At 59.3% G+C, this 17,522-nt stretch overlaps 1 protein-coding gene across 1 annotated transcript in view; it reads right to left on the bottom strand.

Annotated features, from left to right (window-relative positions):
- Positions 1-17,522, bottom strand: part of LOC124228160 (maestro heat-like repeat family member 5) — a 63,436-nt gene that overhangs the window by 6,062 nt on the left and 39,852 nt on the right. Inside the window, exons 21-25 of the mRNA XM_046642495.1 lie at positions 10,001-10,160; positions 8,385-8,568; positions 3,013-3,154; positions 2,425-2,539; positions 1,524-1,667 (exon numbers count right to left, since the gene is read on the bottom strand). Of these exons, the coding sequence (XP_046498451.1) occupies positions 1,524-1,667; positions 2,425-2,539; positions 3,013-3,154; positions 8,385-8,568; positions 10,001-10,160 (745 nt within the window). The remainder of the gene's footprint in view (positions 1-1,523; positions 1,668-2,424; positions 2,540-3,012; positions 3,155-8,384; positions 8,569-10,000; positions 10,161-17,522) is intronic.

The following is a 17,522-nucleotide window of genomic DNA, read 5'->3' as shown; positions in this document are numbered from 1 at the left end:
GGTGGGTGGATGGATGGGTGAGTGGATGGATGGATGGATGGGTGGGTGGGTGGATGGATGGGTGAGTGGGTGGATGGATGGATGGGTGGGTGGGTGGATGGATGGGTGGGTGGGTGGACGGATGGGTGAGTGGGTGGATGGATGGGTGGGTGGATGGATGGATGGATGGGTGAGTGGATGGATGGATGGATGGGTGGGTGGGTGGATGGATGGGTGAGTGGGTGGATGGATGGGTGGGTGGATGGATGGATGGATGGATGGAAGGACAGATGAATGAGGAAGTGTTATCTAGTCTTCATTACTAAGTACCTACTATGTCTCAAGCTCAGTGTAAAGGGCTTTGCTAGCCGTGACCCTAATGGAGGTCACCTCTTCACCACGTGGAGACCTACAGGCGAACACGATGGGAGTGAAGCGGGCTGACAGGCAAAAGGCTTCGGAGTCTCTTTGGAACCTGGCCCTTCTGTGGCCTGCCTATGATCAGACACTTTCTCCGACAAGCCCTGAAAATCCTTGTGTTCATAACAGCCCCTCCCACCGCAGTGGAGACAGGGTCTGGGCATCTCGCCCTCTCCTTGGGGGGTTACTGCAGCCCCTGGGGTGGGTGGGGGTGAAGGTGAGCTCCTCCTGGTCAGGTGAGAAAAGATCTTTCTCTAACTTGGCATTTTTTTTGTGTGGCATCAGCCACTGGCAGGACCCACACGAGGCGCCAGGGATAAAAGGCTGCTGCTTGTGACAGTAGATGGCCGGAGGGGACCACGTGTTGGGTCCTGGCCTCGGCCCGGCACTCAGGGTCTGCTGACAGATGAGGCAGGTCCTGGCTCCACTCGCGTCTTACAGGTGTGGACGCTGGGGCCTGGAGAGCAGAAGACACTAGCAGGCTAGCAAGCGCTGGGGAGGGTTTGGTGGCCTGGCATCCTAGGCAGCACCTGGCATTTCACCCTTGCCTGGCACCCAGGGACCCACAGCGGGGGTGCGGTCAGGAATTCCAGGACCTGCACAGGGGGGCTGTGGACGGGGAAGGCCAGGGACCTGGGCAGCGTCGCAGGCCTCGGTCCCGCTCTTCAGCAATGTGTCCATTGTGCATGGCGGGATGGGGGTTGTTCCAGGGATGGGGCAGAGCTGGGAGGGAACAGAGAAGATGAGGCTACAGCGGAAGGGGGACCCATCCATAGATTCTCAGAGGGCGTGCTCCTCTGCGGGCGGCCTGGGGGCCACACGGGGGCTCCTCCCAGGTGCCTGGGGGTCTGCAGCAGCATTCCTCGCCCTCTTGGGCCTGGAGGAGACAATGTTCCGGGAACAGACACTTCACCCTGCCAGCCCCCCGCCCCGGTGGCGCTCATACAACCTGCCAAGAGGCCCTCACCTGCCCCATTATTCAGACGAGGAAACAGAGGCCCCGAGAAGTGAAGCCGTGTCCCCCCAGCCCCACTGCTGGAAGGGATGGAGCCCAGACTCCAACCCAGTGGCCTTGTCTACACCCCACGTCCCCGGTGCTCGGGTGGGGTGGGGGGGGCCCTCACCTTCACCGGGTGGAAGAGGATGTTCCCCATGCCCTCCAGGCTCAGCACGCGGATCTCGGGGCTGGAGTCCCTGAGGCTTCGGGCCAGCACGACCAGGGCGGTCTGTTCGGGGAGCACCTCCAGCAGGGCGGGGCTGTAGAGGAACTGGGGCGGCCCCCAAGGGCAGGCAGGTCAGGCCTGGCCCCGCCTCACCCTGCCTCTGTGTCTGGGAGCGCGGCTCTAGGACCAGGGTCTGGCGGGATATTTGGGGAGGGGGGTTGACCAGCCCCCTCCGGGTATCTTGGTGAACAAGGATTTGAAACTCACTTCCAAGCTAGTTCTATCCTTCAGCATACAGCTGGGGAAACTGAGGCCCAGAGCGGGAAGGGGCCTTGCCCCAGGTAACACAGCAAGGCTGGGGCCAACGTACATCAACAGCCTGGCTCACGGGGCACCTTTGGAGGGAGGCCCAACTATCCTGCTGGTGGGGTGGGGTGGGGAGCGGCCCCAGGCTTTGATTTAAATCTCTCTATGTGTCCGTTATGGAAATGAGGCATGGCCCCCACACCCTGCCCTGCCACTGCCCCGAGCTCCCAGCTGCAATGCCTGCTACCCCCCAGCATCTGCCTGGTTCTAAGCACCGCCCGCTCAGGTTCACAGCCCAGGGGAGGGAGGGTGGAGAGACGGGTCCCCTCAGGGCGCAGGCTGAGCGGGGGCCTGAAAGGTGGGGACCTGGCCAGGAGCCCCAGACTGTGGCCCCTGCGGAGCTGGAGGCGGATGGATGGGGTGTGAGGGGTCTGCCTGGGCGCGCCTGCCGCTCCAGGGCGAGGTGCTGGGCGGGTCCTGCCCGACGGGGTGCTGCGGCAGCTGGAGGAGGGGTTCAGGATGTGTCTGAGGGCTCCCGGCCCGCCCAGGCCCCTACCTCAACGAGGATGAGCATGGACACCTTCCTCTCGCGCTCCTCCTTGCTCAGCAGGTTGGGCAGCAGCTGGCTGGCCACTGCCTTGATCTGCACGCAGCGGTTCTGCACCATGGCCCTGGGGTGCGGGGCGCAGGGCAGTGTCGGGGCCTGGGCGCGTGAACACTGTGTGCAGCCCCCTGCGGCCACCCCACCCAGCCAGGGCCGGCGGCCAGCGGGGTCGCCGGGCATGGGTGGGCACCCATCTCTGTGAGCATGTTCCCCCTCCCTCTGCACCCGCTGGCCCCTGCTGGGTGCCGGCTGGAACTGGGCGTTGGGGAGACACAGAGGCAGGCACGGCCTTTGTGCCCCAGGAACCCCAGGCCCAGGTGGAGGCTGGAGCAAGACGCCGGCATCCACAGGCTCCCGGTGTGTGCACGTGGGACCTGAGGCAGGGGGTGCGTGCCTTCCACTCCGGAGGGCCAGGTGTGCACAGGTGCCAGTCCGTGCTCATAGGCAGGCCCTGGAGGTCACTGTCCTCCATACACCCAGCCTCCTGAATGGGTGACGGCCTGAGGCAGGCCCCCTCCTCTGCCCTGGCCGCACTCCTACCTGGCGAGGAGGCCCACGCCCTGCGGGTAGGTGTGGATGGCAGTGAAGTGGTCCCAGGCGCCCTGCAGCTCCAGGTGAGCGAAGTCCTGCCAGTGCCCCGTGGTGGACAGCAGGCTCTTGAGCGCCTCCAGTGACGCGCTGCGGTGGATCAGAGGGGTGTCACCGGCCCACCCCGTCCCTGGGGAGGGTGCCCAGCCACCCGGCATGCACAGAAAGGTGCATTTGGGCTCCTGTCTTGGCTCGGAGCCCGACGCCTCCCTGGGGCCAGCTCATCCGCACCGTCACTTAAGAGAAATGGTGAGGCGTAGGACGGGCTGGGGGCTGTGCTGGGCTCAGGGCAGGGGCTGCACAAGTGCAACCAGACCCCCAGCCGGCGCTCCAGGGTGGCTGGCTCAGGCAAGAGACTGGAGGGCCCTTCCAGGAGCGGGGACTGTTCTGGGAGAAGCTGGAGAGAGGCTGGCACACAGGCGCTGTGAGGTGCCTTTGGAATATGTCAGAGGAGACGCAATTGCGTCTGCAGCCGGCTTTCCAGAGCTGAGGCCCAGGGACACAGCTGCAGAGAGAGCTCTGCAGACATTTGGGGATCGGTGGTCCCCCGAGACAGTGGGGAGAGGGTCTCGGGCGAGCCTTGAGAGACGGTGCCGTTTAAATGTGGGGCCGAGAATACTGAGGGGGCACGGCAGGGAGGGAGGAGGACAGCCAAGGGGTGGGGCATCATGGAAGCCCAGAGAAGGTCCCTTTGCAGCTCCTGACACTCCTCTGCCCTCAGAGGACCCGGAGAAACGAGGTTCCACCGCGGCACGCCACGTGCAACGGAGAAAGCATGCCAGGCATGAACCGTGGTGTGACCACGCGCTGGTCAGCCACCGGCCTCCACTGCGCTGTCTCGGGTGACCCGCTACTGCCACCTCCTGACAGAAGAGGAAGCCGCCCGGAGAGGTGACGCTCCCTGTCCTGGTCCCACGGTGGGCCCCGGGCAGCAGAAGTGGAGCCCACCCAGCCCCCAGCTCCAAACCTGCAGGCCTCGTCATGGCCCCAGGCCAGCGATGCCCCGGGCACTGCAGGCTGGACACAGGTGGCGGGCCTGGAATGCAGACCCGCAGAAAGCAGGCAGCCCCGCTCTGCAGCCTGGCTCCCCATCCTGGCACCCCCCCGCTCCCCGGCGCTGGGTCACACCACCCTGGCGGGGCAAGCAAGACCCCGGAAGGAGGCCGTCAGCTTGGATCGGGCACAATTCTGAGCCAATCTGCAAAGCCGAGTGTCCAAGGCTGAAATGCCACTCCGGGAAAGTCCCCCGGGGTGCCAAAACAAATGCCAGCTGGCCTGTCATCTCGCTGCAAGCCGTGCCGCTGAACAGAGGTGGCGTCTTCCATGCCAGTGGTCCCAGCCACAGAGTGACAAGGGTTTCAGGAGAAGAAGACCTCGGGCAGAGCGGCGTCTGTCCCTCCGTGACGACTCTCGGAAGCCCCTGGTCCTGGAGCGCCTTGGGCCTCGTCTTTCCCGACCGCCTTGTCCCTGTAGCCTCACACGGGGTGGTGCCCGGGGCAGCGCGGACATGAGGATGAGCCCGGTGGGGGAGGATGCGGTGTGTGGAGAGTCTGCTGCGCTGCACGAACCAGGGCTGCCTGTGCATCGTCTCATGTAACCTGCCCAACGCCCTGGGCACAGACCGCTGTTGTCCACGGGATAGTGACGAGGATGTGAGGCGCAGCCCTCTTCTCTTCCACTTGGAGTTGCAAGGCCTCCCTGGAGACCCTCCCCACAGATGTGAGCTGCAGAAGCGGGCTCTGCGTCTCCCTCATCTCTGTGCATCACCCAGTCTGCCCGTCTCTCCGCGGTGCCAGTGGGATCCTCCCATGCCCTCTGCACGGAGCCCTCCATGGCTCCCCACTGTGTGGAGGCTGACCTCGAGGCTTCTTTCCTGTCTCTTCCCATCTTGGGTCCCCCCACCCCGAAGGCTCTCTGCCCTCCCTGCCCCCACCTGGTGACCTTGAACCCATCATTCAGGTTTATATCCCGATGCCTGGTCCTCAAGGAACCACGTGACAGGTGGTGCCCCGCCTCCACCATCCTCTGCAGAGGCCGTGACTCTCCTTCAGGGCACTCTCCGTGGTGTGTCACTGTCCCCAGGCCGTTACTTGACTCCTGTCTGCATTTCCATGGGACAACCTCTGATGAGGCGCGTGGTCTGGGACACAGCAAGCGCCCGTCGATATTTATTAAGTGACGAGAGTGGGGCCTGTAGCGGCACTTTGCAAATATCGACTGAGCGATCCACAGCCCATTAGTGCTCTCTCTCCTTTCCACCCGGAGCCGCGGGGAGCACGCAGGGGCAGGGAGGCTGAGGCCCGGGGCCGGGGTGGCCAGGAAAGGAGGCAGGCCCCGGCCGGGCAGTGGGGGCGCTCAGGGTGGGAAGAGGACAGCTGGACAGAGCGTCATGCCCTCCGTTGGCCCCGCCCTGCCCAGGGCTCCCTGCTCAACTCCCTGGGGGGTCACACCCCCTGCAGATCCCAGGGGTCAGGAGGCCCCTGGGCCCCTGAGACCACGATGCCCCCGCTGCGCAGAGTGACGAGAAGATGCTTGCGTTTGGGTCATGATGGCAAACCCTTCACCTTGGATGGGCAACTGAGGCCCAGAGCGTCAGCCAGCTGTCCAGGGTCACCCATCAAGCTGGGTCTAGAACAAAGGCTGCCGTCTTTTGCCATGTCTGACCCCCACAACCCCTGATGAGGGAGTGATCCCACTGCACTGATGAAGAAACCAAGAGTGAGATGGAGAGACCAGCTCAGAGTGCTCACTGGTGAGGTTAGGACGAGCTCTTAGATCTCAGGTGCAGGCTCCAAATAGCATTTCATTATTAATTGCTTATTTGTTCCTTGTCAAGTGCCAAAAACCAGGATCATGAACAGTGTTTTAAATAAAAAAGCTTTAAGTTTAAAAGAGAACTAATCAGAAGGAGATGAGAAACAAAAAAGAAGCACCAAGCACCACAGTGAGTGGGTACTGAGCATTAACTTTAGATATGAGCTTCCTGGCAGCCAGGGCAAAAAGGGAAATATGTTGGCTTGTACTTACAAGTGGTCCAAGGAATTGTCATTGAAATAAAGAGAAATCAGATGGCCCATGAGAACTAAAGAGAGTCAATCCAAAATGGATGAAATGAGAGAAATGAGAAGTCCTTCATGGGGCAGGATGGACATTGGCTGGAGGAAGACCCAGCTCTGAGAACTGACCAAAGTAGCTTGTGTCTGTAAAGAAAGGAGCTTTGCTCCCCAGAGATGCAAAGGAACGGGAGGGCCCCACGAGCTGAAGAGTACATGCCCACACCCCCAGGGGCCAGCCCAGCTGAGTAGGATGTCAAAAACCTCAGAGGCCCAGGGCTAGTCTCACCCTGCCTCAAGGCTCACCTGGCTGCCACCCAGCATCCCCTGTTGCCGAGGGCACCCACACCGTGTGCCTCTCAGCAGTGGCTGCCCGGACCCCTTCCTCGGTTCCCTGTGTCCTTGACGACCCGCCGGGCATCAGAACCTGGACCACAGCGATCCACAGGGTTGACTATGCCTTCTGTGGCCCTGGGAGTGGCTGCCAACTCCCCACCATCCGCCCTCCCCAGCATCGCCACTGGGGGACTGCCCCTCGCCTGGGCCCCTCTGGGGTTGCACCAACATCGTGGTTTACCTCTGGGGAAGCAGGGCCCGGGTCCCATCCCAGCTCTGAGGGTCTGTCTCATGGTTGCTCGAAGGGGAGGACCCGCCCAGAGAGAGGCCAGGGGGCTGCTGCGGGGGAGGGGAGAGGGCGGGAGAACACAGCAGTGAGGGGGTGGTTGAGGAGACCTGGGGAATGATGGGCCCAGGAGGAGGGAGCAGTGGAGCAAAGGCCCTGAGGCAGGAGCAAGCAGGTCTGAGGAACCTTGGGGACACAGCTGAGGCTGGAGCAGGGGCTATGACGGTGCGTGTGTGTCCAGAAACGCCTGTCCCGGAGGCAACGGGAGCCAGATGGAGAGGGGCCTGTGGGCCACTGCAAGGATCTGGCTCTTTCTCAGTTAAATGAAGTGGGGGCAGGAGGGTTCTGAGCGCAGGTTTTAATAGGATCTGGGCTGCGGCAGGCGTGGAGGGTGGCCCGGGAGGGCGGGAGGGAGCAGGAGAGCGGGGAGGGGAGGGCGGAGGAGCAGAGGGAGGCGGCGTCCTGGCAGCTCTCCCCGACACTCCCGCGCTCCGGGAGAAGAGCATTTTATTAGCTTATTAGGGAAGATTCATGCCTTTTGCATGGTCGATCTGAATAAAAAAGGAGCTTTACACACCCGCATTCCGAGGCTGCGGGATCAGAGTGGAGCCCGGAAAACTGACAAATCGCGGGAGGCGGAATACAAACGGGGAGTCGACCAGCGGTTGTTAGAGACTCGCTCACAGATTTCTCGAAAGAGGGCAGGCGCGGAGGGAGGACGAGGCAGCCAGCCGCCCTATAGTGGCCGAGGGCTGGGCACAGACCCTCCCCCACAGGTCTGTCCCACGGTCAGGGAGGGGGCCAGGCGGGCAACCATCCATAACGTCAGCGCACAAATATGCGGGGGGCCAGCCAAAGGTGCCAGGGGACTCCGAAGAGTGTCTGCCTCCAGGGACTGAGTGGTGGCCAGGCCGAAAGCCCTGCTCTCCTAGGGATCTAGCTCAGCAACACATGGACATGCTGTGTGGCTCAGGGGAAGCTCTGACCCTCTCTGAGCACTCAGTTTCATCTGTAAAATGGGGAAGACACCATTCATCTCACAGAATCCCCGCGAGGACCACATTCAGCAAAGATGTGGCACACTGTGGCGGCAGGCGGCAAGCGCTGTCTCATGGTGTCCCCTACGCCAGCAGTCACTGAGGGCCTCTGCTGCCGAGCCCCTTGGGTACCGAGTGAACGGGACTCATGCTGGCCGCCGCGCTGGCCACGCACGGAGTCTGGAGTCACGTCCGCTGGGGTTGAACCATGTGCCTCCAAGAGCTACGTTGAAGTCCTGCCCCCGGTACCTGGGAAGGTGATCTTATTTGGAAATAGGGTCTTTGCAGAAGGAATCAGGCTAAGCTGAGGTCACAGGGCGGCCCCAGTCCCTCGCGGCCGTCGTCCTCGTAAGAGGGGGGAAGTTCAGACGCAGACACGCGGGGGAGAATACGCGTGCCGATGGAGGCAGAGACGGCAGGGAGGCATCTGTGAGCCAGGGAGTGCCGCAGGATGCTGGGGGGCACCAGAAGTGGAAGAGGCGGGAAGGACGCCCGTCAGGGCTCTGAGGGAACACAGCCCTGCCCACACCTTGATCTCAGCCCACCCCGAGCCGGCCCCTTGTTACTCAGCCCCAGGGAGCAGACACGGCTGACCCCGAGGGCCCGGGCCTTACCCCTGGGGGCTGGGCGCGGCCGCCTCCTGGGCCTCCTGGCCGGGCCAGGGCCCCCTGGGCAGGTCCAGCTCCAGGACGTAGTGCATCTGGGTAAGGAGGGCCAGGAGCAGCATTGGGTAGGCCTCCTGCATAGCCTTCTTGAACTCCCGGGTGCCCTGCAGCTGGCGCAGCGTGTTCATGGCCTGTGGGGGGGGGGGGGGTGGACAGCAGGGGACGCTGAAGCTGCCCAGCCCCCAGGGTCTTCCCACAAACCCGCGGCTGACCATGCCTCTCCCTCCTGCTCACAGCCAGCAGAGGCCTCTGGTGCACTCAGGCCACGTCCCTGAGCCACCCTCCCTCCCGCGGGGCCCTGGCTCTCTCTGGACCCTCCCCTTGTCGCCCTCTCCCTGCTACTCCCTGCAGGCCAGGCAGGGGCCCTCCATCCCTCCAGGCCTCAGGGACGCTCCCTGACTCTGCTCGTTCCCTCTGCCATCTCTCTGAGCCCCTGTGCTTAGTCCCTGCTGAGCAGGGGACCCTCTCCCTGGGGTCTGGCCCTGCCGGCCGGCCGTGCGGGTTTGTGCTCCCACAGCATCCTCAGCACAGAGCCTGCACACAGCAGGTGCCTAATGAATGAACGCTGGGAGAACAAACGGTCCTGGCAGGCAGAGCGCCCAGACAGCAGCTCTGGGGCCACCTGTGCCTCGAGGGGCATTTGGTCCAGAATGTTCTGGGGGAGGTGGCCAGCACTGGCCGGTGATGCCAAGGGGAAGGCAGGAGCCGGGGGCACGGTGAGACGCAGGGAGGGCCACCCTGCCGACCCCACGCTGCTGTGTGGTCTCCGACCAGGAAGCCAGCATCAGCCTGGGGCTGGGGTCTTCTGGGAGAAGGGCCGACCGAGGGCCAGGCCGGAAGACGGGGTGGGACATCCCTTCAGCCACCACATCAGCGGTCACAGCTTGTCTAGGGGGCTCCGGGTGGGGAGGGGCAGCGGCGTGCTCTGGGCGGCTGCCCAGGGGGCTCTTGGGGTAGGGGGTGAGCTCAGCCCGGAGGAAACTGGGGTTGGGCCCAGGTGCTGCCTCGTGATCGGGGAGGACAGGTGTGGTTGTGTTAGGAAGTGAGCTTCCTGCCCCTGGGGCTGTGCAAGCAGGGCCTGGGCTTGTGGGTAAAGCTGGGGGATGGGGACGGCGTGGGCCGAAGGAGGCAGCCTCTAAGATTCCTCCAGAAGCCAAGGATGGGGGCAGCGGCTCACCGCCTTCCTCCCGGCTTGAGCGTGCCCCAAAGCCCCCATGCTACAGCAAGTCCTGGATACACACCGTGTGACCAGTGCCCTCCCCGGCCCTCGGGACTGCCACGGTCCCACTTCACCCAGGGGAGACGGGGTCCTTGGCCAGGAAGCGGGGAGCTGGGCCTGGGACAGCCCGTGTGGTCAGCCCCCCCATGTGGCCTCGGAGGCCCCTCTAACAGGCTGGGCTGGGCGGGACTGGGCTTCCACAGCCCGCATGTGGGCTCCCCCTGCCGGGGGCCTGGCACCCAGCGGGGGCCCAGATGCCATGGACATCTGACTGAAGGCACCCGTGACGTCATCCTCGCCTGGTGGCAGCTGGGGACACGTCTGGGCTGGGGGCAGGGACTCACGGCCAGCGAGCGCAGGCAGGTCTCCTCCTTGGGCGGGGGGCTGCTGTCGGTGGCCTGGGCGGACAGGGGCCGCTCCCGCAGCCAGGCCAGCAGTATGGCCAGCACCAGGCGGCTCACGGACCTCTCGGCTCCCAGGGCCCTCCAGAGCTGGAAGGCGTGGCTGCGGGGAGAAGGGGCCGAGGGCCACTGAGACGCTGGCCTGCTGGGCTTGGTACGCCTGGGGCCCCACGACCAGGGCCTCAGGTGCCTGGAGTGGGGTTGAGGGTGGAGGCCAGGCTGGGTCCTGGGCTAGATCCTGGCAGGGCGTGAGGTGGAGGGTGGAAGGAGCTCTCGGGGGGGTGGGGGTGCTGGACAGGGCAGAGGGTGGCCCTGGGGACAGTGGTGGAGATGGGCCAGCTTCCCGGCCTGTGCTCCTGGATCTCCTCACTTCAGGGTCTCCCCTCAGGCCCCTCACATCCCAGCTGCAGGCTCTGACTCTGTCTGTCACCCTCAGTGGCTCCCAAGTGCTGGCAGGACAAGTCCGGCCGGTGCTCAAAGCTGTCACCCTCTGACCTCCAGCCCCTGCCTGCCTTCCCTCCTCTCCTGCCTCTGGGCCCCCACACGTGCTATTACTCCTTGTGTGCGGAGCCCTCCCCGTCGCCCACCCGGCCTCTTCCCACCCAGCTTAGGACTCGCCATCAAGTCACTGCCTCCTGGAAGCCCGCCTGGGGCTGCTCCCTCCTAGGCCTGGCTTTGCTGGGGTTCAGTTCCCCAGGGCCCATCTGGGTCAAGTTAGGGGCCATCACTGGTATGTGCAGAGCTCTGCAGTGTCCTTGTGCCCATTGTGCAGAGGGGGACACTGAGGACTGGAGAGAGAGGATGTGCCCTGATCGGGCCCTTCCTTGTATGCAGGGAGCTGGGACTGAGGCCATGCCCACCGGGTCCTATGGCCTTTCCACCTGGTCCAAGGACGTGGCCCTGCGAGACCTGGGGGAGGAGGTGGTGTCAGGGCTCCCGGGATGTCGGTGACCATGATGGCCCCCTGGTTTCTGTGCCCGGTGGCCGTTGGGACTGAGAGCTGGGTGGGAGGGGCTGGAGTGGCGGGGGGGGGGGGTGGGGAGTGATGGGGGGCTGCGAGGGTCATAGTGGGGGAGCTGGATGAGCCCACCCTCAGGTTTAAGATAGACCCAAGGGGGGCTGCCCTTGAGCCCTGGGGAAGCCACCCCAGTCCCATGCGCCCCAGGGGCCTCTGGGAGATTCCCACATGTGGTCACTGCCCACCTGGCAAGAGCAGGGCCTTTGCAGTCAGAAGGGCCTGGGCTCAAATTCCTGCTCTGCCCTGTGCTGGCTGTGTGACCTTGGGCAAGTCACGTCACCTCTCTGGGGCCAAGCCTGCCTCGAGAGGCTTAAGTGCGATGACCCTCCAGGAGGGAGGGGGCCCAGAAGGCCAAGGGTTCTATCTTGCGCCCTGTGGGCACCCGTCACTCAGTCGGCACTCGTGTGCTGAACGCTGTCACCTGCAGGCAATGTCCCAGGGGACCCAGAGTGACAGAACTGGGAAAAATCCCTGACTGTGGAGTGACCGCCTGTGGTTTGACACGGGCATGTCGGATGCTAAGTGCATAAAGTGGGTGGGGGGGGGACAGTGGGGAGGGGGCAGCAGACAATGGGGGGACAGTGGACGGGGACAATGGGGGACAGCGGGCAGTGGGGGGACAGTGGATGGGGACAGTGGGGGACAGCGGGCAGTGGGGGACAGTGGATGGGGACAATGGGGGACAGTGGGAGGGACAGCGGGCAGTGGGGGACAGTGGATGGGGACAATGGGGGACAGTGGGAGGGACAGCAGGCAGTGGGGGACAGTGGATGGGGACAATGGGGGACAGCGGGACGGGACAGCGGGCAGTAGGGGACAGTGGATGGGGACAATGGGGGACAGTGGGATGGGACAGCAGGCAGTGGGGGACAGTGGATGGGGACAATGGGGGACAGCGGGATGGGACAGCAAGCAGTGGGGGACAGTGGATTGGGGACAATGGGAGGGACAGCGGACAGTGGGGGGCCAGCGGGGAGATGGGGGCTGGGGGATATGATGGGGGCTGGAGGAGATGAGGGGGGCTGGGGGAGATGGTGGGGGCTGGGGGAGATGATGGGGGCTGGGGGAGTGATGGGGGCTGGGGGAGTGATGGGGGCTGGGGGACATGGGTCACAAGCAAGATCCTAGCTTTTGCAGAGAGGATGGCTTCCCTGGTGTGTATTCGATCAGTACAAAGAACCCCCGCTCTAAGAAAGAACCAAATGGAAGCAGGCCACGCACAGAGTGAAGACGGGTGTCTCCAAGGATGGCGCCTAGTCCAGCTTTGAGCAGTGAGGGCCAGCCCAGTAAAAGTAGTAGTTGGAGGATGAAAGAGAAAAAAGAGGAAACAAGAAAACGTGGTAAACTGCCTCTGAAGGTTGTGTTGAAGTGCAAAGGGCCATGAACAGCCAAAGACGGTCTTGAGTAAGGAAGGAGGGTGATTTCTGTGTCAGGGGAGGAGAATTATGATAAAGTGACAGGACTTAGAACCTTGGGTGTTGGCACAGGGACAGATAAGCACAGGAGGCTGAGCAGAGACAGGGCCTAGAACGCGCACTGGACTGTGAGGTGGGGCGTCCAGAGCTGAAGGAACAGGTGTTTTCAGTGAATGATGCTGGGAGGGTTAGATGAAACTGGAGCCTGACCTCACATCTCATGAAAATCACTTCCGGGGGTGGGGGGCTGGAGACCTGAATGCCACAGGCAAACACCGGAACTTTCCCAGGACAGCGTCCGAGCAGGATTAAACTCGGAGCTCCTTTTCATGAAAGACATAAGGGAGTGAAGAGGCAAGCGGCAGATGGAGGAAGATATTTGAAACATAATAGTCAGCGGAGGACGGGGTCCAGATTCCACAAAGAACTCTCAGGAACTGACAAGAGGAAGGACAGCCCAAGAGAAGAATGTGTCGGATACCCAAACAGGCATATCGCCAAGAAGACAGCCAAATGGCCAAAAGCACGTGAAAAGATGTTCGGCCCCAGTATTTAATCAGGAAAGTGTAAACTGACGCCACAATGTGACTAATACCACCAGACGGGCTAAACTTTTGATGACTGGCTAAAAAGTTGATGTGAAATGTTGGTGAAGAGGTGGAGCGACAGACTCAAAAAAAAAAAAAAAAACTACTGGCGGAGTGTGAGGTGGTGCGGCATCTTGGAAAACACTTTGCATCATGTATTAAAGTTGGACCTATGCAGAGCTTAACGCATCCGACATCTCTGTCCCGCATGCACTGTGGAGACGGAGCGCTTCCGTGCATCAGGGCACATGAGGAGCAGCTCACAGCAGCGCTGTTTGCCACCGCCCCAAAGAGGAAACAACCCACCAGTCCATCTGGAGTGAACAGGGCAACCGGCACCCATAAGCTGGGGTACTCACAGCAACAATAACCAACCAGCTCCAACCTACGTAACAATCAGGATGGATCTCCAACACGCAATGTTGAGGGAAAAAGCCAGATAACAAAAGAATATCGGGAGAAGTCACATTGCACAACTCCGTGTATACTCTCAGGACACACCGCTATTATTTCACGTACATCTACAGAAGGAAAATCACCAAGACGGGAGTCCAGTAGGAGACCTTGTCCTAGAGGGGCCCAAGGGCTGCACGGTCAGTGTAAATGTGATAAAAACAACCCAAACACCTTCGTTGCAGAAAGAAACAGCGAGGAAACCTGCGTGCCTTGGTCAGCCCGGGTAGAGGGAGGGGGGCTCTCCTGAGAATCTGAACCACCAAACCTGTTTTGGGGTCTGAATTCACACCACCAGTGTGGCCAAAAAAGCCGTCAAGCAGAGACTTTAAGTGTGAGGAGGCCTCAGGCTGACAGTACCCCCGGACGACGGGGAAGCGCACATAAATCCAGCTGTAAGCGCCGTTGGTGCACAGTGCACTCCCATTTCAGGGACGTTACAGCATGAAAAGTGTGCTTCTTAGAGCTGAGGAAATAAGATATAAATTCCAATCCAGACAAAACCCAACTATAGGCTTGTGGGAGGCGGCGATTACCGCCGCTGCCTTGGTCCCATCTCTCCGAAGTTCCTTGAAAAACAACACAGAGCAAGAAGAAGGGAAAAGTAAAATGACACAAAAACCATGACCTCAGAGAATACCCAATCTTCAAAATTACTATAAGCAAAAAAGAAGGATGCCAGCCCGAGCCTGCCATCTCTTACACCCCACCCCGTCCATGTTCCCCCAAAGGCTTTGGGACAGACAAAGGCAGAATGAGAGAAACCGTGGAGCGCAGAGGAGACAGGAGCTAGCTACAGGGCTCCAAGTTGGTACACATCACCTTCAGGAAGGCAGAGTCCATGCTGAGTCTGAAAATTTGAAAAAAGAAAAAAAGAGTGCAGGTAGACCAGAGCACTGAGCACAGGAGAGGTGCTGAAGAGTACCCTCAATCCGAAGGGCCACCTGCAAGATGCACAGCCTTGGGGAGAGAAAGAGAGCAAAGAAGAAAAGAAATGGGGTGGTGAGAGGGAAAGATGCAGGAGGGAGAAACTTAGGGCCCTGCAAGAGAAAAGAGAACCCCGGAACTGGAGGCCACGTGACCCTTTCACCACCACCCAAACAAAAAACTCTACTACGTTCTCTGGGCTTTGCTATACTGACAGAAGAGGGTGCCATTGAACTGGAAATCCTACAAAACACTCCAATAGTGTTTCACATGAACAGGAAGAAAATTAACAGATTCACAGAGCTATTGCAAAGAAATCAGAGAACAAAAATCAACACACATCCAGTGAGGAAACTCCTCTGAAAAACAAGCATGATGCTGAGAAAACTGTAAGACAGTGCTCCAAATGCAATTAAATATACTCAAGCAAGCATTTAAAGAGATGAAAGACATGAAGGTAAACTTAAGAAGGAAGTAAAAAGGATCAGAGAGAAAAATAGTGGAAATGGAAGACAAGCAAGGAAAGACCAGCATATGTATTACTGGAGTCTGTGAAGAAGAAATACAACAATGGAACAGAACTAATATTTAAAACTATAACCAAGAGAACTGTCCAGAAACAACAGACTCAAATCTTCACATTCAAAGGACCCACCATGTACCTGGGAAAATTAACACAAAATGATCAGTTCTGAGACATTTCTTGGTAAAACTGTTAAATTTCAAAGATAAAGAAAAAATTTCCAAGGTCTCCAGGGGGAAAGGTCAAACAACTTACAAAGGCCAAAAAAAAAAAATTACTGTCGGCAGACTTTTCAAAAATAAAGCAAGGTAGCAATTGAGCAGCATTTTAAAAATAATAAAAGTGGGAACTAAGAGTTTTATATCCAGCCAATTTGTCCTCCAAGTAAACAAGTTTCAACATAAAAGAACCCAAGGGCTTCTGAAGCCATGAACCTTAGTTGAGGAATCTATCAGAGGACGAGCTTCATCAAGCTAAGAGATGACTAGAAAATTCTGGCACGGGGACTGACGGTGAGTGTGCGTACACATTGAAAACAAATGTGGGGTGAAGGTGGACCAGCAGAGTGAAAACTTCGACAAACTAGAAATGTGCAACTGAAAACAGAGGGGGAGAAGGGAGACAGAAAGAGGGAGCTAGAACAAGCTCACTGATGATTATATGGGCAAGGGGTGGGAGCATATCGATAAAAATGGATACGCCGGATATTAAGAGGTTAAATAAGAAAACAAGGGACGCAGGGCATTGAAATAGGTCCGGAGTAGAAAGGTAAGAACTAAGACAAAACACAGCCCTTCCTAAATTTAAAAACACACTAAAGATCAAAGAGTGCACATCTCATGGAAAAAGAAACATAGCAAATATAACAAAATGCACACAATCACGAAATATTATAACGGAGCTGAGACCCAACACATCAGTCGTATCTACAAATGTGAATGGACTGAACTCATTTCTTAAAAGAAAAAGATTTTCAGTTTGGATCACAAATCAAGACCAAACTATACGCTGTATACAAGATGACACTAAAACAGTGGATTCTGAAAGGTTACAGCAAAAGGAACGACAAATGCATACTGGGAAAATGGGAAACAATAAGGAAGCAGAGATGTGGTCCCAATAACAGACGTAGTGGATTGAGGCCCTCAGAGCATTAAACGTGACAAGGCAGGACACTTTTTAATGCTAAAAGTCACAATTCATAGAGCAGATATAACACTTAGGAGTACGAATGCACCAAACGACATGGCACCCACCTTTATGGAGGAAAAACTAGAGGACGGAAGGATGCATAGACAGAAACCCGTTAATACGAGAAGACCCAACACATCGCTCTCAGCACAAGACAGAGCGAGTGGACACAAATTAAGCGAGGATGCGGAAGACCCAAACAACGCAGTCAATAAGGTAAATCTCGTGGGACGTATCAAGCCCTACACGTGATAATAGAAAATACGCCTTCTTCTCAAGCGCCCGTAGAACATCCCCCAAAATTGTCTGAAACATCAGTAAATACCGTAAAGCAGAAAAGTCGCAGACGACATTCTCTGATCACAATGCCATAAAACGAGAAATCGCTAACAAGGAGAAAAAGGCCCTTCCACACGGAAACTGGAAATCTTTCTGCAAACAGGCCTCGGGTGCTGGGAGCCTGGGGGAGTCTCTTCTGGTGGCTTCTGATTTTTCAGTGGAATGAAGGAAAGGTGGGCAGCTGCGATGAGGGGTGGGTGGAGGAGTTGGGGGCTGAGAGGGGACAGGGGTGGGGAGAGGCAGCTGGTGCGGGCAGCGCGGAGGGCCCCCGGGAGGTGTGCCGTGCTGTGCTTTTCCTGTGGAAGTGAAGTGGGTGGAGCCAGGTTTAACGAGTTGGGTTTTGCCAGCTAAGTGTGACAGAGGGGACAAGGGACTTGAGGTGTGTTTAGAGAGTGACTGTAACGCTGGAAGATGAAATCCACGCTGGCAGGCAGGGAGAGGAGGACACATGAGGGGCCGTGAGAAGGTGGGCAGGGCCGTGGACTAGGAGGTCTTGGGGAGCAGAGGCTCCTTGGGGTGCCGGACGGAGGGAGCGGCAATGGTGGGAGGTGGTCGAAGGTGGGGGAGAGACGCTTGAAGCTAGAGATGACTGAGCGAGGGGGTGACACTGGGATGGATGGCGGAGGGAGGGTGGAGGACAGGATCACTGGGAGAGAGGACATCCAGGCGTTGAGAAGTCAGGGTGAAGCAAAGATAGTGAAATCCCAAAGATCAAGACGGGGGAGCAAGCTAGAGGGGGTCCGTGACCAGGAGCTACATCCTCAAGGTCCAAGGGGTGACCCAGGGCAGGCACGAGGTGGTTGGGTAGCAGGTGACACACACTGAGGACCTGGGACTCAGAGCAGGGAGGAAGAGGACGCCTACAGGCTCAGGGGTCTGAGGCTGTGGTGGCCACTGTTGGGGGGCGGGGGGCGCAGCAAGGAGGCTCCTTGGAGGAGCAGGAAGGATGGATGGCCAGGCTTTGGTGTTGGCTGGGGTCATGCCAGGAGCATCCTGGGCCCCCTCTCCACTA

Source organism: Equus quagga, chromosome 16, assembly GCF_021613505.1.
Source record: "Equus quagga isolate Etosha38 chromosome 16, UCLA_HA_Equagga_1.0, whole genome shotgun sequence".
NCBI lineage: Eukaryota > Metazoa > Chordata > Mammalia > Perissodactyla > Equidae > Equus > Equus quagga.
Note: the sequence above shows the minus strand (reverse complement) of the source record. Positions and strands in the feature narration are given on the sequence as shown.